Genomic DNA, 23,767 nt, shown 5'->3' on the forward strand with positions numbered 1-23,767 from the left:
CAGAACACACTGGCCCGCACGTAGACAAGCGTACTGTGTGCCACCTAGACTTGCACAAGTCTGTAAGGTCATAATTATTAGTTCAAATCATAATTTCTAGATTATGTAAATAATGAGAACAAGTTGTCCATATAAGAGACTAGGGTCTACCAGAGACCATATAATAGATAATCTATTATATGGTCTCTGGGTCTACTAACCACATATCTAGACTTGCATCAGGAAGATAGAATTACTACACATACATGGTGAGTGAGTGAGTGAGTATAGTTTTACGCCGCTTTTAGCAATATTCCAGCAATATCATGGTGGGGGACATAGAAATGGGCTTCACACATTGTACCCATGTCGGGAAATCGAACCCGGGTCTTTTGCATGACGAGCGAATGCTTTAGCCACTAGGCTACCCGACCGCCCCACACATACATGGACTTTTCTTTCAGTATAGTCTTGGAGCAAGGCTATCTTCCACCGGTCAGCAACAGTTTAACCACCCTTCGAACGCCGCCAAGTACTGTTTGATAATATCCTGATTAGTATAAAGTATGACAAGAATCCGGGTGCAGTAATACATGTCATTGCTTATCTTCAGTACAAGGTCCTGTTCATAACTAACTGGCGGATCCAGAAATGGCGGATCCAGAGAGGATCCTACTCTCCCACCCTATTTTCATATTTAACAGGAAGTCTTTGATCACCGCTCATGGTGGATTGTCTGGTCCAGACTCGATTATTTACAGACCGCCGCCATATAGCTGGAATATTGAGTGCGGTGTTAAACAACAAACAAACAAACAAACAAATCATCACCGCTGATTTACTGTTAAGTGTTTGCTTCCATTTGTCCATTACTAATCACCTATCAGCGCCAATAAACTCTTGGCTTCCCTTGTTAAGTTTCCACCTTTGTTATCTTATTACTTTTGTTCTTACGTGTACATATATATGTCCTCTACGTCACAGTATTCATGCAACATTACTGATGAAGAAGTAAGTATATACTCCGAAACGTTGTGTTCCTCATAATAAAGAAGTTAACATCCATACATTCACCGTGCTCTCGTGCAGACCCACTCCCTTTTTTCAAGATCCTGGATCCGCCTGTGACACGTGCTGTACAGCGGGGGTTTAATACGTGGCTGACATGGCCCAGGTTGCATGAGCTTATCTTGCGTCACTGGACAAAATCAAGGGTTCAGAAACCAAGCACTGGTCGGGTGAAGCTATATCGTGGTGCTTTATTCAAACAGTTTCGAAATCATGTTTTAATATTTCGTTTAGCGTGAAATGTGTCCTTATAAGTATAATATTTATGAAAAATATCTATATTTTAGAGTCGCCTTGAATTAATGTATTTCTATGAGACATTGTTTTCCTACCAGTAACGTCTTGCTAATAAAAGCGACAAAACCCTTTCCATATCCAATACAAACCTCTGCTAAAAGCAGAGTCGATTGTACGATTCCGGCTGTATCATGAACATGTTGTTATGAATCAATGTCAAATAGTGATGATACCAGGTGTTCGCGAAAAGGTGAGCGTATCCTGTCCCACCGGTGGCACCGTCACAAACACATGCAAAGACAAGTCAATTGTTCACCTGAAAAAACACGGGACCATAGGCACAAGTCAAGATTTAAAGGGAATTGCATCGCGCATCATTTTTTAAGATATTGTACGTACGCTTCAGTGACTATTGAAAACACAATTATTTGTCGAGTTTACGTTCTTCAAATGTTCAACAGCTTCCAACATATCTAGGTGAGGTGAGGTGAAATTGGGTTTAACGTTGCGTCCAAGATTATTGCACTTATATAGCGACGTGCATGCACGTGTATGTGTGTGTGTGGCTGCTTGTACTAGTCCGGACTGATGCCGATTTATAGTGCTAGCTCACTGAGATACCATGCCGCAGTTTAACATGAATACCCCACTCAGACACAGTATACTGACTCCGAGCCGACCAGTCCTTGTTTTAGCTCTCCGGGCGGACGCTCTACCACAAGACCACGGAGGCGGTCTCCAACATATCTAGGACATATTGTCGTGTAAATGTTGTTATCTGCGACATTGTCACCCTTGTGTTTGTGTCACACAGAGGGAGTTTTGGCGCCGTATTAAAGTCTCACATCAAGGGGTTCCTATGTTGTTTCGTTTGCCTTGTCAAGGCAGCATACGGGACTCAAACAAGTGTCGTTCCGGTATTTATTTCGGCCTGACGTTTATTCTTGGCCTTATTTTGAATCAACTTTTTGTTTGTTTGTTTTTTCTTGTTTCAAAAGTTCCTCCTCGGTGTCTCTTCATTGCGTTGGTTTGACCGGCGTTTATTATAAGAATTACGGCAGCTGTATAGGGTAGAGTTTTGTGGAGCATATAACATGTTACTTTAAATTCACACAATTAAAGTGCTGAAAGAACCTTTTGCTGTTTAGGTTATTTTGCGTTTCCTTTACAGAAAATCGGACTGAATCGTGGGATCAATTCAGGAGCATCACAATTGTTTTCATCTGTGTTTACACATTAGGCAAGTGCTGAGCTTGTACCTTTTGTTATATATTTTAAAAATATACATAATATTGTTTGCGTTTCCAAGACATAACGTCGAGGATATGTTCAATGAGAGTAGTGCTTAATTCAGAAGCTGTTACATAATTAACTTTGCATTAAAAAAATAAGACAATTACCCAACTAGTGTTTTTTTGTTATAATTAATTTTTAGATTGTGCGTTTTCAAGGTGAAAACAGATTAGACTTCTTTCAAATGTTGTTTTGGTTCGTTTCCGGAACTAATAAACGAATTAATAGTTTTCATAAAACTATGTATATATGGCAGGCAACGTTTGCTATTTAAATTTTAGGTCTTGCGTTTCCCTGGCATACATTTCAACCGAGGATAGAGTTTGTGTCCAGTGCCAAATTAACTATCTATTCATTGTGAAAGCTGGATTTCAGTTCAAACGTGAATAGGTCTTGGTTTAATACTATAACCAATACATTTCACCTTATACCGATTTAGGACATGCTTGGGTTTATTGGGTGTTGGTGCTTCTGTTGGACGATACAGCACGATTCTCATCTTTGATTCCTAACTTTGATTGCATATACGTTTGATGTAAAAAGCAGATTCTATGTGATTGTCATGTGGACGTATGAAACATAGAAACTATTACGGCTTCTGCGTACAAGATAATTCCAGCAAATATCAAGCATTTCATATTAGTGTTGACATTGATAGAAGTACGTCACTTTTACTTCCTGTAAACAGAAAGGCACTCGGTAATACATTCGGATCCTCTCGGACAACTACGCCCGACTTTAAATCGGAGCATACACTCGGAGATATGTATGTGCAGCTGTCGAAGTTCTGACTGGCTAATGCAATGAAACCGGAAGTAGAATCAGTCGGGGGGAAAATGGCGGCGAGTGTCAGTGGGACTGTTTTGTCTTCCCTCTTCTACGATCAAATAAACAGTCCCGGGGATCAAGTATGAACATGACTTCCGTTTTATAATACTGCACACCACCAGTAGTAATGTATCCATTAAGTAAACATACTCGTAATGCCGATTTTTCTGTAATTTCAATGTGTTTAGCAAAGTAGAAATGTAGATGTAAGTTATCCTATATTTAGAACTGAAATAATGTGAATCATGGTGATGACATGCAGTTTATATTCCATACAGGCCACAGGTCAACAACACACTGGAATAATAGTTAATACTAGTTTATTACTTTCTCTATGAAACTACGTATTTTGTTAAGCTGAAGACCTGTATGTCGTCAATATTACGGGAGGTGTGACACTGAGTCATCGTATCTGATAAAACATTGATCAGATCATACTTTATGGAACGCCAGTGTGTTCTAAACCATATAATAAATCAAATAACATGGTTCACACATGGCTGCATCCTATAATAGTAAAATAAATGGTCAGGGGTAGCCACCATCGACCAGCGGTAGAAACTAACAGTTTCAGTCCACTAGTCCTTATAATGATAGCATATAGCAAAACCTTTAAAAATGGCAAAATTCTACTAGTCTTTAGGATACCTTTACTATTGGGCACTTTGGCAAGGACTATAGGACTAGTGCCAATTGCTAACCCTGAAGTCAAATGCCAAATATTCCACATTTCAATGTTGACTAATAACATTTTTGATTATGGGTAAAACAAGTAATTGCTTCCAGATGTTCACTAGTCTCGGGACTAACAGACTAGTGTCTGTGTCTAACATTGCAAGTACATTGCTTTTCAGAGCTTTATGATGTACAATTACTGCATTTGAATATCGAATAATATAGATTATTGCCTGTTTCACTGAATATGTGTACTCAGATTCATAATTTGTTATTTTTAACGGTTGCCCGGCAAATGTCATTGTGTTTCAGTTAAGAGTTTTCAGACTTTTTTGGCATTACTGAATCGGGTCTTAGTGAAAATGGTGTCTGGCTTATAAAGAAAACTACCAATTAATTTCGAGATTACAGAAAGTAGGGTTTGAGAAAATGTTCATTGCATGTCCATTAGTATTGCATTATGAAGATCCGGATTAGAATTGGTCTTCAGCAACTCATCTTTGTCATGTGCCGCCTCGGTGGTCTTGTGGTAGAGCGTCCGCCCGGAGAGCGGAAGGTCCGGGGTTTGATCCCCGGCCGCGTCATACCAAAAGACGTTAAAAGATGGTACTTGTTGTTACCCTGTCTGGCGCTCGACATTAAGGGGCTAAAACAAGGACTGGTCGGCTTGGAGTCAGTATACTGTGTCTGAGTTGGGTATTCATGTTAAACTGCGGCATGGTATCTCAGTGAGCTAGCACTATAAATCGGCATCAGTCCGGACTAGTACAAGCAGCCACACACACACATACACGTGCATGCATGTCGCTATATAAGTGCAATAATCTTGGACGCGACGTTAAACCCAATTTCTCCTCACCTCATCTTTGTCATAGCAAGGCAACTAACAGGATCGGCTGATCAGGCTCCCTGACTTGGTTGATGCATGTCATCATATCCCAATTGCGTAGATTGACGCTCATGATGTCAATCACTGGATTGTCTGGTCCAGATTTGATTAATAACAGACTGCCGTCAAATAGCTGGAACATTGCGCAGTGCAGCATTAAACAACAAACAAACAAAGCATTGCAAAACTTGACAGTGGTATTTATGTTTATTATCCAAAGCACAATGCTTTCATTAATTCTTCTTATGAAAACATGCACACATTAGCTGATAATATTATTTTAGAGGTTTAAAGGGACAACCACTTAGAATGTACACGAAAATATTTTGATACTGTGATAAGAAAAGGCATTTTGTAAGCCATTGCATCAAACTCTTCCTTGTTCTGATTATCCCAGTGGCCTTGTCTTTAAGCCCAAGTAACCATGGTAACCTTTTCCTCTGACCCCATGACTATTTTAACTATTTTGTGTGGTGGGGTGGTTTCTTGTTTCTTGACTTTGAATTCCGTAACCCTGCCAAATGTTTGTTCAAATGGCATATGCTATGCATGCAATATAGAGAGAATAAACACATGTACTGTTGTTTGTTTTTTCAGGAAGGTTATCTTTTAGGGAAGATTGTCAACCATGTTCAAGATAAGATTAGTGACTCCCAGATCAGCAACTGCAAAGTGGAAACTGTCATATGTAAGATTTCTATCAATTGAGTAATTGGAAATATCATAGATTATGAACACAATGCCATTAAGAAAGTGGTCAAATGTTATATTTGGGATAACACTTTCTTTGTAAAGTACAGATTCTTGTACTTATTTGGTTTGAATCCCTCCCGGGATTCGAACCCACACTTCCAGAGTGAGGCACCTAATCGCCAGCACAAAATGCTGGATGTTTATGGTATAAATATAAAATCAATACTGTCTTATCATGCACAGAGGTAGTGGGGTAGCCTAGTGGTTAAAGTGTTCGCTCATCACTTCGAAGACCCAGGTTCGAATCCACACATGGGTACAATGAGTGTGAAGCCCATGCTGGAATATTAAGTGGCGTAAAATCATACTCCCTCACTATTCATGCACTTGATGCAAAACGTGTATCTTGCAATGAACAGGTTAAGAAGGATGCTAATGATGGTGTATATGTATTAAGATGTATGCCCTCTCTCATCTTACCTTGTTGTTGCACAGATGTCTATTCCTACTTGCCTTGGCCCAATGAGGACCGACTTTACAACTCAGCCGGACGAGTGGATCCGACCAAAGCAATGACGCTCTTGCAGGGCAAACACCAGGTAAGAAGGTATAATCCATATAGAATGGGGTGGTGGAGTAATCATATGGTTAAAATGTTCACTCATCACAATGAAGACTGAGTTCAAATCCCCACATGGGTAAAATTGTGAAGCCAATTGTTGTGTCACCTGCCCTCATATTGTGTCACCTACCCTCATACTGTCACCTGCCCTCATATTGTGTCATTTGCCCTCATATTGTGTCACCTACCCTCATACTGTCACCTAACCTCATATTGTGTCACTTGCCCTATTATTGTGTCACTTACCCTCATACTGTCACCTAACCTCATATTGTGTCACTTGCCCTCATATTGTGTCACCTGCCCTCATATTGTGTCACCTGCCCTCATATTGTGTCACCTGCCCTCATATTGTGTCACCTTCCCTCATATTGTCACCTACCCTCATATTGTGTCACTTGCCCTCATATTGAGTCACCTTCCCTCATATTGTGTCACCTACCCTCATATTGTGTCACCTGCCCTCATATTGTGTCACTTGCTCTCATATTGCGTCACCTACCCTCATATTGTGTCACCTACCCTCATATTGTATCACCTGCCCTCATATTGTGTCACCTACCCTCATATTGTGTCACCTGCCCTCATATTGTGTCACTTGCCCTCATATTGTGTCACCTTCCCTCATATTGTGTCACCTACCCTCATATTGTGTCACCTGCCCTGATATTGTGTCACTTGCTCTCATATTGCGTCACCTACCCTCATATTGTGTCACCTACCCTCATATTGTGTCACCTGCCCTCATATTGTGTCACCTACCCTCATATTGTTTCACTTGCCCTCATATTGTGTCACCTGCCCTCATATATTGTGTCACCTGCCCTGATATTGTGTCACTTGCTCTCATATTGTGTCACCTGCCCTCATATTGTGTCACCTGCCCTCATATTGTGTCACTTGCTCTCATATTGTGTCACCTACCCTCATATTGTCACCTGCCCTCATATTGTGTCACTTGCCCTCATATTGTGTCACCTGCCCTCATATTGTGTCACCTACCCTCATATTGTGTCACCTGCCCACATATTGTGTCACCTGCCCTCATATTGTGTCACCTGCCCTCATATTGTGTCACCTGCCCACATATTGTGTCACCTACCCTCATATTGTGTCACCTGCCCACATATTGTGTCACTTGCCCTCATATTGTGTCACTTGCCCTCATATTGTGTCACCTGCCCTCATATTGTGTCACCTGCCCTCATATTGTGTCACTTGCCCTCATATTGTGTCACCTGCCCTCATATTGTTAGAATGTGGCTTAAAACTATACAAATCCTCCATAAGGCGGTCAATGAATTCACAGCTGTAAGGTCTGCTTTAACCATGTTTACATAAGTTTACTCTGAATAAATAACTTTCTTGTAATAATACCAAATCAGAAAAAGATCAATACGAATATTTTATGAACAAGATCATGTAACATTCAAAATGGCTACAAGACAAGTCATAAGAGGAGATGCTATTATATGCCTGTACCAAATATATAAATTGCAAGTGATTCCATTGCATTTGAGTGCTCAGCAAGCATATTCCCAATCTCATTAAAATCAGATCCTAGTTCTTGATATAGCTAAAATAAATCTAAGGACATCCCATTATGGGTCACGTCAGAACGGTCTTTCATTTGACCAATCAGAACATCACTTACCAGATCGGAAAAGTGACAGTCAGAATGTGTTTTCTTACCATGCAACCTCGAAATTGTTTACACTGGGTTTTCTGAATGACAGTTACGGGAGGACTATCTCTCGCTTCAAAGGGGTACAGATTTGAAACAAGACTTTCGATAGCTGGTGGGAAACTGCCATTTAGTATCGACCATCTTTTAGACATTCCAGAATTTTGTTTTGTTCAATTTTCAAATTTTCATTGAATATAAAGTCACAAGTTTTAAACAAACACCGTAAAGCCCGAGAAAACTGCTTTCTGATTGTCTAGTGTCAACTTCATGTTAGTCATTTCATTGGTCGATCAATGTTCATGAAAGGTTATTTTGATGTGACCCGTAATGGGGTGTCATCAGATCTGTGTTGAGTCAATGGTAAAGAGATTTCGTATTGATGTGAACGATTGTTGTATTAATGATTAAATAAGCAAACTGTGAATTATGTTTATTTATGAGAATTGAATTTAATATGTTTTTCTGCGTTTGTTTGGGCGTAAACCTAAACCTCAATGGGCACCCTTTAAGTAAATTCACTATGCAGATTTACACAGTTTGCACACCAGTATTTATGCCTCCATAAACACTAAATATTGAAGTAATTTTAAAATAAATTGCTTGCTTTTGTTCCAGGATTTGATTGGTTGGTACAAGTTTCGCCGGAATTCAACCCTACGTCCGTCACTGAGAGAAACTAACCTGCATCGTAACTTGATCGAGAGTCTGCCAGTGCAGGAAAACAGCAACTTTCTCTTCCTCCTGTGCTCCACCTCCCTGTCCTACAATAAGGCCACCCACACTTTCGATCATGCCCTACTTCGTAACCACAATGGGTAAGTCGACTTCACCCCCAATTACGGTCGGGTAGCTTTGTGGTCATCTTCCCGAGGCAAGAGGTGTTAACTGACTTTAAAAGTCCAGTTTCCACCCTTGCCGAACTAAGCTGGAAATACTGGGCTCGATCGTAGCGCCACCAGTGGCTATTACCAGTTATGTCTCTTCTAAGCCTCTCCTATGGACCAATCAGATTTCACCTCTCGTATCACTTGTGTTTGCTTCACACAAAATGGTGGCGCCCGGTCAGGACGATCTGATCAATAATCAAGATCTATATTGTGATAAGACGGGTTTTACATAGCGAAATGCATCAAATCACGTGAGCACCTTGATTAAAAACATGAAAAGATTTGGAAAATATCTGCTGACAACGAGTTGGCGGAGCACATGCTTTGCAAATCCTGCAATCGACCGAAATCTGCACGACAGTTTACGAACCGGATTTCGATTTCGGTGCGCGATTTTGATTGGACTATGCATAGACTCGTTAGTCCAGCCAAAATGTAACTCCATAATACCAGCCTAGTTCGGCAAGGGTGAAAACTGAACTTTTATAGTCAGTTAACTCTCTTGCTTGGGAAGATGCTTAGTGGTTAAAGCGTTCGATCGTAACGCCGAAGACCCGAGTTCAATTTCTGACATGGGTACAATGTGTGAAGCCCATTTCTGGTGTCCCCCGCCGTGATGTTTCTGGAATATTGCTAACATCAGCGTAAAACCATACTCACTCACTCATTCATCCCCAATTATCCTTTCTATGTTGTTGTATACTTTGGACTCGTTCACACCTTCATCTCTTGTATAAAAAAATTAGCAGGTGGGATGGGAGACGATAACGTCTAAAGTCCTGACACCACAAGATGTTTCTGGATGTATGTGAGTCAAGATGTGGGATATCTCCCACTTGTTTCTATCATGAAAGACCGCCTCCGTGGTCTAGTGGTAGAGCGTCCGCCCGGAGAGCGGAAGGTATCGAGGTTTGATCCCCGACCGCGTCATACCAAAAGACGTTAAAAGATGGTACTTGTTGTTACCCTGTCTGGCGCTCGGCATTAAGGGACTAAAACAAAGACTGGTCGGCTTGGAGTCAGTATACTGTGTCTGAGTGGGGTATTCATGTTAAACTGCGGCATGGTAATTCAGTGTGCTAGCACTATAAATCGGCATCCGTCCGGACTAGTACAAGCAGCCACCCACACACAGACACACACGTGCATGCAAGTTGCTATATAAGTGTAATAATCTTGAATGCGATGTTAAACTCCATTTCACCTTCTATCATGAAAGAACAGTCTCATTGGCTATTTTTGTCATTGTGTCATTTAAACCTGAGTCGAGACGATTCTATGGTGACGAATGGGTCCAGGGTATTTGTCAAAATAGAATTGAGATTTATTACACTGGATAATTGAGAACAGTAGAGTTCTTATTTTGAATCATTGTATCTTGTTTCTAAGGCTGGCTATCGATATAGATCATAGAGATCAATAATCGCTAACTAAATATTGATCAATTATCAATAAGTATCAGAGAAGTAACTTTGAGCAAATGTGCCAGAAACTCTTGAAATAAATCAACATATTTGAAGCCACTGGTGAGCTGTGTCACATTTACCCCGGTAAGCATGGATTAGTTTGTGGACATTTGACATATAACAAATACAGTAGATTTCCACTCGACAAAACCCGTGAAGATTCTGGGGTAGAATAGGTCTTCAGCAACCCATACTTGCCGTAAAAGGCGACTATGCTTGTCGTAAAAGGCGACTAACGGGATCGGGTGGTCAGGCTCGCTGACTTGGTTGATGCATGTCATTGATCCCAATTGCGTGGATCGATGCTCATGATATTAATCACTGGATTGTCTGGTCCAGACTCGATTATTTACAGACTGCCGTCATATAGCTGGAATATTGCTGAGTGCGGCGTTAAACAACAAACAAACAAACAAACCATCCTCGACAATTGACATGATTGACAATGACAAGTCTGTTTAGTAAATCTAACCATTATTTCATTGCTATAGTTTATGTAAGTTATTACAGCTGACAACAATTTCATATCGATAATTGTTAATATTTCTTCCCATCGATGATAATTTTAGCCAGCCCTACTTTTTTTCTGAAGACCCATTAGTGACACCTGTTGTTGCTCCGGTTACTTTGATTACTGTATTACTGAGGACTTTATTGTGCTGTTGGTTTGATTACAGCATACATTAGGTCTTGCCTATATTGATAATAAAAGACCATGTGAAGATCCGGGGTAGAATAGGTCTTCAGCAACCCATTTTTGCCGTAACAGGCGACTATGCATGTCATAAGAGGTGCTAACAGGATCAGGTGGTCAGGCTTGCTGACTTGGATGATGCATGTCATCGTATCCACATTGCGTAGATCGATGCTCATGATGTCAATCACTGGATTGTCTGGTCCAGACTCGATTATTTACAGACAGCATCATATAGCTGGAATATTGCTGAGTGCTGCGTTAAACAACAAACAAACAAACAATCTGATAATAAAAAGTGATCTCAAGCACTTGTTCTGTTACAGTAAATTCCAGAAGGTTGCGATGAGAGTGATCAACTTGGGAGACACCACGCACACAGAGTACAAGACTCGAGGCAACCTGACCGTCAACCCCCAGGGGGGCTCTCTCACCACAGTTATTAACCAGTTCCAGTAAGACCCCTTCCCCAAATACTTGCGTGACCACTAACCACACATTTGATATGACCCGTGAAGATTCCGGGGTAGAATAGGTCTCCAGCAACCCATGCTTGCCGTAAAAAGTGATTATGCTTGTCGTAAAAGGCGACTAACGGGATCGGGTGGTCAGGCTTGCTGACTTGGTTGATGCATGTCATCGATCCCAATTGCGTGGATCGATGCTCATGATATTAATCACTGGATTGTCTGGTCCAGACTCTATTATTTACAGACCACCGTCATATAGCTGGAATATTGCTGAGTGCGGCGTTAAACAACAAACCAACCAACCAACACATTTGATATAGTTCACAGTATATTTCGAGAGGACCCAAGGAAGTACATTTGGATATTTGATTTTGTGCCCAGGGTCATGCCCAGGTACCCAGAGTCATGGGTAATGGCCTGACTTTCATATTGGAATTTATTGCAATAATTATTTATGTATTGCAATTCGTACCTCAATATATCTGATATTTTGCATGTGTTCTTTTCATTTGTAATTTGTTATGAATAAGACCTGAATAAAAATAACCCAAATGGACCAATACATCAGGCATTTCCCCCTCCCCCACATTTGTTACTACTTCGAAGTCGTTGACCATTTTGATGAATGTTGCTTTGGTCTCAAAGCATCCAGAATAGATACATTATAACATATTATTTGCCAACAAGATAAAAATATGCGTGATTTTGAAAAATGCAGTATGTCGGTATTTTTGGAATGTATTGTGTGTTTAAACAGCAGTTCACCCGGATTATGTTTCTAGTTACCAAAGTGGTAAATGCCCGAGACCTGCATCATTTTTGGCTTTCCACCCACATTAAGCTGACACGCCACGATATAACTGGAATACTGTTCAAAGGGGTGTTAAGGCCAACTCACTCACTCTACTAGGTGATTGAGTTTAGGCCTTCATCCAACTCTGTGCATACATGCCTTATGACTGAAATGCTGAAATATACATGATAAAGCTGCATTAAGTCCGACTCACTCTTTCACTCAAACTATGAGTGGGTCTGATGGTAATCATCTCACCTACAGGCGGGTTGCATGACTTCCAAGAGTTGATTATACTTTATAGCTCTCCTGGTGTGAAGTGAAACTTGTTTGGACATAGACCAGACATAGACAGTTTGAAGTGTCATGCATTTCTGATCTGATCAAATTCCATTTGGACACATTCATGATTTCATCCACACTTGCTGGTATATTCTTGTATATCAATACCAAATTTGAAAACAATCTTGAATATACTTCAGTGTAAGAAGTTGGCACTAGTCCTGTAGTCCTTTCCAAACTGGCCAATAGTTAAGGTATCATAAGGACAAGTAGAAATTTGCCGTTTATAAGGGTTTTGCTATATGTTATCACTATAAGGACTAGTGGACTAAAAACATTAGTTTCTACCGGTGATCTTAGGGGCATTTTGGATGACATATGGTCAATATTCTTGAAAGTGAATGGATCTGAAACCCTTATTCAACATGCATCTGCTTCAATTCATTTTGGGGATTCAAACAGACATTCTGCCGTCATGTAGATGGAATATTGCTGAGTGCCCTGTTAAACAACAAACAAACATACAGATATATATTTTTGCTTCTAGTGGGTCTTGCAGTGCATATTAATTGCGTCCATTCTCAATTTACATATAATGTAGGTACTTGGTGTGGAGGAAGCAATGTTATGTATACATCCAGTAAAACCCTGCATGTGGAAAACATTCTAACAGATGTAACTGACAATCCACATGATTAGTTGTGAGGGTAACCAGCGTTAGAAACTAACAGTTTTCGTCCACTAGTCCTTATAATGATAACATGTAGCAAAACCCTTAAAAATGACAATTTTCTACTAGTCCTTATGATACCTTTACCATTGGACAGTTTGGCAAGGACTATAGGACTAGTGCCAATTTCCAACCCTAACTGACAATCCACATGATTAGTTGTGAGGGTAACATGTCATCTGTTGTTTCCTGTACATAGGGGTGAGTTTGTGTCTGGTTCTGGTGCCATGTTGGAGATCAACAAGATTCAGGGAATGTCTACAAGCCTCCACACAAGACTACAGGTATGTCCCCCTCCACACATTGTGTGGATTGTTGTTGTATCTCCTCTTTCTCCTCCCCTCTCCCTCTTTTAACCACCACCCTCCTCCACCACCCACCCTCCCAACCTAGTGACTTTAGAATTCAATCACTATGATAACCTGGATGATGAAGTATTCGCAGGTTATGATGAAGGATCAATTGCTGCTTCTTAGACCGTGAATTTTGCCACTGCTTGGAAGTCTTTCTCGAGTATAATTCATTTCTGTCTACTCATTTGCTGATCATCATGATACAAGGGTAATAGGCCCGTATGATAAGAATGGATTGTATGGAGCAGGAGACGAAAACTGATTCATCAAAACCAAATTTTTCTCTTTCATATCCTCCCTCCTTCCACAGGGGCTTTCGCAGGAGGTGGAGAAGAGTGAGGAGAGCCTGTCAACTCTGGAGGAAGAAGTCAAACTGATGTCATACCGACTCCTGGAACAAGAGGAGAAGATGAAAGCGGAGAGAAAAGCTGCACAGAAACCCCCAAGTCCCACGCCAGCAGAAGTTGTCTCCCCTGTCAGCCCAGTGGCAGCCCAGGCCTTCAAGCTGAACACAGGTCGTAGTGAACACAGACTGAGAGTCAGTATCAGCGAGACCAGCCGCAGACCCAGGCAGATCAGCATTGAAGGCAAGTACATTCTATTGAAAATATTTTTCGGACCTGATATGCAATACAGATACAGATATTGGGGACCTTATTTTTCAGTATTTTTCGTCTAAGGTGCCGCGAGTCACTTTGCAGAGTTGCGTCCCTTGGGCATGCCAGAAACCAATGATTGTGGGTTCGGTACCCAGTTCGCACTTTATTATGTTTATTATGTTTCTAGGTTTGTCAGCACCATACCCATGCCCGTGGGTTTCACCGAAGTGGTAAACGTCTGAGACCTGCATTATTTCGGGCACATGGTAGACACAATTTTATGGATAACAACTTCTTTAATACTGTAAAAAGCGATGTTGTTATCCATAAAATTGTGTCTACCTTGTCATCCGTCAACTTCTAAGTAATGCCCATCAAGCAATTTTTTCCTCCAACATATATATAACTAATATAACTAGAATTCTGTTCAAATCGGCGATAAACCCAACACACACACTCACTCACTCACTGTTCAATCATGCTGATTATAATTTTTACTACTTGCTACGTTTGAGTGAACACCGATTTTTTTCATTGTCTTTTTTGTGGGGAAGTGGCTGATGACACATATACCTGTACACCCATACACCACGATTTCATACAGTAGCAACATCATATTGGTGCATTGTCCCAAATAATGTATGACATCTATTGCATTTGACACAACACATGTTCATTTTGAAGATGTTCCAACAAAAGATTGACTGAGCTCGTCTCAATTTGTGATCAAGAAACTCACATGTGCTACATTTGTGACCAACTCGTGTTATTTCGTGACAAGTTCGTGCCTCTCTCATGGCCATTTTTGCGACTGGGAACCGACTAGGCACAAACGGGCATTGTTAAAAGAATTGTCAACTTGTTGAATAATGATTCACGTATATTTACCCCATGACATATATCGTCCAGATGCTATTAAAACACATTGGGACTTTAAGAATTTATACTGTATGATTGAACACATTTAACTGTATCTTAGGTATATTTTTAGATGGAAGACACAAGTAAAATAAAAAATTATTCATGAGAGATTCTTTGACTGAAGTACTTGTAGTCTTACCCATATTTCGAGGGGTTTGTCATATTTTTGCACATAACATTCATGGATAGAGAGACGAGTCTTCTTGCAGGTTACGGAAAGGGGTGAGTGGTGACGAATGATATTTCTAGCCTAATGGTTGAAAGTGTTATTAACGCTACTCACTCAATCCCTCTTGTTACAGATGATGAAACAGATCGGCCCGAGGCCACAAAACGAAGTCCCGAAATCTGCTTGCTTGACCTGGAAGAGAAGGAGCAGGAAATCAGAGTTGATAGTGCAATCTTACAGCCTTTTAATAATGACAGCATGGACGTTGATGCGAGCAGAGGACAGGTGCAGCGGACCCGGTCGAGGAAAGCCAAGTCGGATGGTGCTGATGAGAGTGCCCAACTAGAAACCCCTCAACAGGGACAGACACAAGCTTCTACTGGAGAGACCACAAAGAAAGACTCAGACAGCGGTCAATCAAAAGATGCCTTTTCATTTGTGAACAATATTTTAGAAAAAGAAATAGAGCAAGTAGAGCCTTCAACTAGCAAACCAGGCAGTCATGAAGTTGGTAAGCCAACTGTGAAACGAGAGGCTAGTCTTAATACAAACAGTTCAAATGTTACCGTTGCTCGGAGGCCGCATTCACGAGCTGAGGCCCAAGCTGCAAGGTCGCGGAAAGCCGAAATGGGAGAAACAAGTGGATCGACTGCCAGGGTAGGGTCCCCATCTCCGAGAATTCGACAGCCAGCTAAAACAACCACTGTTACTGGTGCTTCAGCAGCAGAAGTCAAAGGTGAAAGGTCAAGACCTCAACGAGTGAGGTCAAGGCCAGGTCAGGGTGTGAGGGCAAGGTCACGTGAAAGTCCTTCAGGAAGCCAGAGATTAGGGACAAGTATTCCGAATGTGACTAGGACAAAGTCTGCTAGTCCAAGTCACTGTAGAGCCCCTGCTAGAAAGACCACATGTGAGAATGGAACAGACAGCGGGAGTGTGCTCGATGACTCAAAAGTGTCCTCATCTCCTGTGTTTTAGGTGTTTTGGATTCAGGCTAATTCTGCTCATTCCATGGTATAAGAAGTGTTATATTTTTACTCCCCCAGTCTGTAGAGTGTGGCTAATGTCTGCTTTAAGGGTTGTCTTTTCAGTGCACAGGCAAGGTAATTGTTATCTTTCAATCAGGCCGGCCCAATATATTTTCATTCATATGAGAGATTCATGCCAAGATTCAGGAGGCAGGAAGTATTGGAAAACTGTTTTTTGGTTTGATTGGATGTTAATTTCCAATTGACATTAAAACAATGAAAACCACACAGAATGATCTCCCAAAGAAGCATATTTTTTGTCCAACTTGGCATTATTATTTTATTATTTTTTAACTTAAGGCAGGCTCATGAAACAAGAAAATATGTTGGACTAGCATTTCTTGACATTTACAGACATCGTGCTTTTTGTCTATGTTCTCATCATGCAGTGGTTATTGTTCTGTGGATGACATAGTGGACATTCAAATTCCATTGAAAGTCTCGCAAGGAGAATCACATACTGAAACCAACATAACCTTGCCTGTGTCTGGTTTCATGAAGCAATCAAGCTTCATACAATAATACTAGCATTAAAATCAAGGGGTCCGCATCATAACTCTAGTGTTAGAACTAATATTTAGTGACCCCAAGAGCTAACCTCAAGGACCTGTAGGTCTATGTTAAGGTATTGTAGTTACAGTCAGCGGGACCAGGACGGGTCGGTTGTTAACAACGCCTGGTAGTCCAAGAGGTCATCTTCCTGAGGCAAGGGCGTTAACTGACTATGAAAGTCAAGTTTTCACCCTTGTTGTACCAGGCTGGAATTTCCAGTATCGATCATAGCATCGATCAATGTCCCTGTTGACAAATCAGATTCCATCTCTCATATCAGATGCATTTGCTTTAAACAAGATGGTGGCGCAAAGGAAGACCATCTGATCGATAATCAAGATCTATTTTGTTATAAACCGGGTCTTACCCCGTGAGGTGACTTAATCATTGATTAAGAACATGAAAAGATTTGCACAAATCTGTCGATGCCCAGTTGACAGTACACATGCTTTGCAAATTCTGCAATGGACTAAGATCTGCATGTTGAAATCTATCTTGTTTGCAAACCAGATGTCTTGTTCGTTACCCAATTTTGATTGGACAATGCAGGGACTCCCAAAATGTATCTCCGGAATTCCAGCATAGTTTGGCAAGGGTGGAAACTGGCCTTTTATGGTCAGTTAACACCCTTGCCTCAGGAAGATGCCAAGAAGTATGGTCAAGATTGGTCACATGGCACTTCAGGAAGATCAAGGACACTCAAGATCAGAAGTATTTTAACTGTACTGACATGAATGTTATCACATACCTCAACAAGTGATTGGTTTCTTGTGTATTACCAGTGCCAAGCAATAATTATTCTTTTCGGTACACAGTTCAATTTTTGGCGCTGATGCGATGTCAATTTGTATCACCTTCATCACAAGTGGGGATCAAGGAATGAAATTCCACTCAACATGCTCAGAGACATGTTCATAAAAAAAATGATTTCCTGTTTGACTGTCCTTCATGGAGTGATGCATTTCTCCAATTGAGATCTTCATATCGTAACTTTTAGTTATCTAACTTTCATCAAACTTTTACTGCCAGTATGCCTGAGTCATGTTCTAGCGAATAATAATGATATGAGTATGGTGTGTTGATACAGGGGACCCATGAAGATTGGGGGTAGAATAGGTCTTCAGCAACCCATGCTTGCCGTAAAAGGCGACTATGCCACTATGCAGAGTTACATCCCTTAGTTCTGCCAATGACCCTGGTCATGAGAGTTTCAGTATTGTGGCATCATTCTGCGTGAATTTGGGCTTACCTCACACATTAAGCTGACTCATTGTAATTGAAAGGAAATAATGTCAAAAGCGCATTAAACCTCACTCACTTAAAAACTATGATGCACTGTTGCATCAATCAGTCCAGCACATGAAATAAATTCATTGTCAATATTTCCATAGAGTGGCATATTGTGTGTTACCACCACCCCTCGATATATGTCATTAATATCAACAGGGCATCATGGGAGAGTCCCGAGCATTGAAAACCACCTGGCTTGTTATCCCAGGGCTAGCAATGTTACATGTGGACTAGTAATCATTCAATAGTCCATGTATAATTTTATTCCTGCAATAATGATGATGACAAGTCTCTAAGTTGACACAGAAATTATTGAGGCAGTCTGGTAGCCTAGTGGTTTAAGCGTTCGCTTGTCATGCCGAAGACACGGGTTCGATTCCCAACATGAGTACAATGTGTGAAGCCCATTGCTGGTGTCCCCCCGTCGTGATATTGCTGGAATATTGCTAAAAACGGCGTAAAACCACATTACTCACCACTCACGGAAATTATTTGCAATATCTACACAGAAACATGGCAGTCATTGTTATACAGAGGTTGTATATCCATGAAACTATATCCCTTGTTCATCATGCCAACTTCTAAATGCCACTTAAAGAAGTAATTGCAATAGCAGCCTACTCAACAAGTGCCACATTACTTATTAACAGACTTTGCGTTTCATCTCATGATAGAAGGGAGAGGAACCTAATGTGTTGTGAAGTTTGAGGGAAGTTATCGTTGATTTGGCTTTTCGGAATGAGGAATTTGAAACCTCACCCTTTTGTGTTTGATACCACATAATATATTATAGGTATCAAACGGTAAGTTTATTTTATACCTGTAAACAAAAGGACATGTTGATGCTACCTGTAATCTTTAAGACATCCTTGTCTACAGAAAGACTTGTTAAATTTGCTAGCTGTGATTATGATAATTTGAAACACGCTAAATATTACTTGTTGGAAAAAATGCTACTTGTTTCATTGATAATTTTTGGAAACATGTTGAATGCTACACATAACCATGGTAGTATAACATCTGATGAATGCTACCTAAAACCTTGGTAAGTTGAAAGACATGTTGAATGTTGCCCATAACAGAAAGACATGTTGAATGTTGCACATAACAGAAAGACATGTTGAATGTTGCACATAACAAAGACATGTTGAATGTTGCCAGTTACAGAAAGACATGTTGAATGTTGCCCGTAACAGAAAGACATTTTGAATGTTGCCCGTAACAGAAAGACATGTTGAATGTTGTCAATAAAAGAAAGACATGTTGAGAGAGAATGTTGCCCATAACAGAAAGACATGTTGAATGTTGCCAGTAACAGAAAGACATGTTGAATGTTACCCATAACAGAAAGACATGTTGAATGTTGCCCATAACAGAAAGACATGTTGAATGTTGCCCGTAACAGAAAGACATGTTGAATGTTGCCAATAACAGAAAGACATGTTGAATGTTGCCCATAACAGAAAGACATGTTGAATGTTGCACATAACAGAAAGACTTGTTGAATGTTGCACATAACAAATACATGTTGAATGTTGTCAATAAAAGAAAGACATGTTGAGAGAGAATGTTGCCCATAACAGAAAGACATGTTGAATGTTGCCAGTAACAGAAAGACATGTTGAATGTTGCCCATAACAGAAAGACATGTTGAATGTTGCCCATAACAGAAAGACATGTTGAATGTTGCCAGTAACAGAAAGACATGTTGAATGTTGCCCATAACAGAAAGACATGTTGAATGTTGCCAATAACAGAAAGACATGTTGAATGTTGCCCATAACAGAAAGACATGTTGAATGTCTTGTATTCTGTAAGTAGTGAAGAGTTCTGTTCTTTCAGTAACACACAGAACCATGTTTTATCAGGCTTAGAAAGGCAGCATCAATGAACCATGCACATCCTTGTGTGGACCCATCAGTGTATCTTCTTGGTGAGATTTGCCCGAATTAATGGACAAATTATTTGTTGTCAGATGCAAATGTCATCTGAAGCTATAACCCAAAAATTACATCTAACAGGAAAATGATCATTTGTATTCATGTTTTGAAACACAAATAAAAATATAACTGTTACACCAATGTCCTTACTGGGACAGAATGGCGAGTTCTTGGAGACAAGGAATTCACCAGCAGGACATCATAATAACTGAAGCTGATAATTCCAGTATTTTCTGGTCCATGTGTGAATGTGTGAGTGAGTGTAAGATTCATTGGTCAGTATATTTGTTTCATGACATAAAATGTGGCATTATCTGGTCATGGTTTTTTTTACAAGTGTATCTGTGCATGTTTTTATTTGCTTAGTGAGCTCAACATTGTGGTTTATGAATTTATTCTTCAAAGGAAACCTTTTTGACAGGTTTGATTGAAAAAGATCCTGATCATGTACTGGTGTTAAGACTTACAAATTGTTTCATGTATCATAAATGTTAATAACAATCCAAGACCTCTGCCAATGGATATTTTCACATCCTGTTTTGTTGCAGTCTATAAATCCAGGCCTTTAGAATGTTTAAATATTTTAAATATCGCAAAATTGTAAGAGTAAAAGTTTAGTGACAGTTGTCGTCCAAATCCAATATATGTGTCTTGTTTGATGTATAAAATATTATATAATGTCATAAATGGAAGAGGAACAAGATCAGACCAACTTAATATCTTGTTATAGGCCCCATGGGGATTCCGGGATAACAACAGGTCTCTGTGACCTATGCTTGTCCCATGAGGATTGAGTGGTAATAACTCTGGGTGATTTGACGGGTTGAATGTTTTTTGTCGCTACATGACCATACTCAATATCAATCACTGATTTACCATCCAGGTTGTGTTATTAACAGGACAAACTGATATTGATGGCATTTATTAACCAGTGAAAAAACCTTGTAAAACGTTTTTCACAAAAATATACCATAAGCGTTTTCACAAAAATATACGACTCAAGAGATGTTAAGGACCACCTGATTATTTTATATTTCCTATGGTAATATGAAAGAATCAGTTGTTGTTTAACTTCTTTTGTGCAGTATAACAACAATCCCCAAAACCAACATATTTGTGCCTGGCCATAATGGCATCATTAAAGGAAAGTAAGATAGCCTTCGACTTGTTCATGTTGATTTGCTCACAAGGTATGAACACAGAATTTGTAATCATGTTTTGAACTAATTGTGTCATGTTAAATACTTTGTCCCAAGGTGATGCAAGTTGTTGGGACAATATGACTTGAACTGATACTCTAGGGTTGCATGGTTGTGCCTAAGGCTACAGTGAAGATTGGTTGCTATGGTTGCAGTAACCATGGCAGCACTGCTGTGTTGACTGGTGTTGATAGACAGTAAGGACATGTAAACTGGGTTTTATTACACATCAGATACGTTTATAATAATGAGATTAAAAGTTTCCTGCTACACACTACTTGTATAATAACTTATTTAGTCTTTTTATGTGTACATGTGTATCATTTGCCTGTGCCAAACATTTCTTAGTTTCTTATCCTGTAATAAAATGTTTTTCACATAACCGACCTTGTATTTTATCTCACAAATCAAGAGGAATAGTCCTTGTCAGGTATTTTTACATGTCCAATCCATCATCTTGACTAGTAGACAACATGTACGCCTATGTTCTTCCTTTGTAAATCTAGGTTCCTGTATATATACACCTTTATGAAGAAAGCTAGATTCACGTATGTGCACTTTTATGAAGAAAACCTAATTCTCGCATAAACACCACTGGCTGGTTCACGCATGTACACCCTTTAAGAGGAAAGTCAGATTCACATATGAACACCTTATGAAGACGAGGAAATCCAGATTCACGTTCATACGCCTTGAAGAGGAAATATATACACAGTAAGCAAGATTCGCGCATATACTCCTTAACAGAAACGTTTATTTTACTGGTACAGCTTAAGAGTAAAGTCAGATTCACGCTCGTACACATCAAGAGTAAAGTCAGATTCACGCTCGTATACCTCAAGGGTAAAGGCAAATTCACGCTCGTACACCTCAAGGGAAAAGGCAGATTCACGCTCTTACACCTAAATGAAAAGTCAGATTCACGCTCGTACACCTCCAGTAAAGTCAGATTCACGCTCGTACATCTCAAAGGAATAGTCAGATTCACGCTCGTACACGTCAAGGGTCAAGTCAAATTCACGCTCGTACACCTCCAGTAAAGTCAGATTCACGCTCGTACACGTCAAGGGTCAAGTCAAATTCACGCTCGTACACCTCCAGTAAAGTCAGATTCACGCTCGTACACGTCAAGGGTCAAGTCAAATTCACGCTCGTACACCTCCAGTAAAGTCAGATTCACGCTCGTACACGTCAAGGGTAAAGTCAGATTCACGCTCGTACATCTCAAGGGTAAAGTCAAATTCACGCTCGTACACGTCAAGGGTAAAGTCAAATCCACGCTCGTACACCTAAAGAGGAATGCCAGATCCCACGAATGCACCTATGTGTCAGAATGGCTGAATGTGTGCCAGACACAGGCTCGCCCTGGCCGAGACTCGCTTATTTAGAGTCACCATCACTCTCTTTAGCTGGACAGTTTATACAGAAGGGACGACATCGACATCGTCAGGACATCACGTGGTTGTAAGCGATGTGAGTCAGAAAGACGTATGTAAATGATCTGTCATGTGACATTTGTGTTCATCGAACAGACTAGAGCATGTGCGAACTTTCACATCGCTCATCATGATGGTTAAGGAAACACCACAACACTGACTTATGTATGTTTTGAGAATGGGTTTTACCGTATTCGACGTAATAAGCGCCCCGCTCTAATAAGCGCCTACAGCGATATTTGCTAATATATTGGCTAGTGAACAATCCGAATTAGCACCCATTCCGATCGATCAATGTACACAAGATTTATTTATTCGCGTATAATACGCACTCGTGTGTTATATGCACCCTAAATTATGGGCAATTAAATTCTGGAAAAATATATTTGTCGTATATAAACATGTCAGGCTGTCAGCATAAACCACGAAATTTATCCTTAAATAATATTCTAATAAGAGCCCCCTATTTCTAATTTTGAGAGAGCCCTGGGCTCTTATTACGTCGAATACGGTAATTCTGTTTGATCGCTGTATGTACACATGACATGCTACTTCTATTTACAGCACCAACTGTACAGCACAAACATAACACGATTTGTAATTTTGTTTTCCATGCAATGACAATATATTTGAACGAATTTTGGTAATACGAGGGACGTTCAATAAGTTTTGCAACTTGGGCATTTGTGTTTACACAAACAATGTCAACTTGTGGCAGGTGTGACACTAGTCATAACATCAGGTTGACACGTGTCATAACAAGTTCCTGACACAACAATAAGTTAGATGTAATGGCTTCATTCACATAGGGGTGGTCACAATCATGGATTCTCTCAAACATGAACAACGCGCTGTAATAAAGTTCCTTATCAAGAAGGGATGCAAAGCAAAAGAGATCCATGATCGCATGTGTAATGTGATGGGTAAGGGTGTTCCTGACTATTCCACAGTTTGCCGTTGGTCTCTACAGTTGAAAAGGGGTAGGGCGTC

General features: G+C 40.2%; 1 protein-coding gene across 1 annotated transcript; it reads left to right on the forward strand.

Moving 5' to 3' along the window:
• Positions 1-3,392: 3,392 nt before the first annotated feature.
• On the forward strand, positions 3,393-21,723 carry LOC124138094 (BRISC complex subunit Abraxas 2-like). The gene is made up of 8 exons (XM_046504623.2): positions 3,393-3,485; positions 5,567-5,657; positions 6,158-6,261; positions 8,587-8,786; positions 11,345-11,473; positions 13,493-13,577; positions 13,957-14,233; positions 15,469-21,723. Exons 1-8 carry the CDS (start codon positions 3,414-3,416, stop codon positions 16,308-16,310), a joined length of 1,800 nt encoding a protein of 599 aa, XP_046360579.2. The 5' UTR covers positions 3,393-3,413; the 3' UTR covers positions 16,311-21,723.
• Positions 21,724-23,767: the final 2,044 nt, after the last annotated feature.

Source organism: Haliotis rufescens, unplaced genomic scaffold (assembly GCF_023055435.1).
Source record: "Haliotis rufescens isolate VD_foot unplaced genomic scaffold, xgHalRufe1.0.p SCAF_12, whole genome shotgun sequence".
NCBI lineage: Eukaryota > Metazoa > Mollusca > Gastropoda > Lepetellida > Haliotidae > Haliotis > Haliotis rufescens.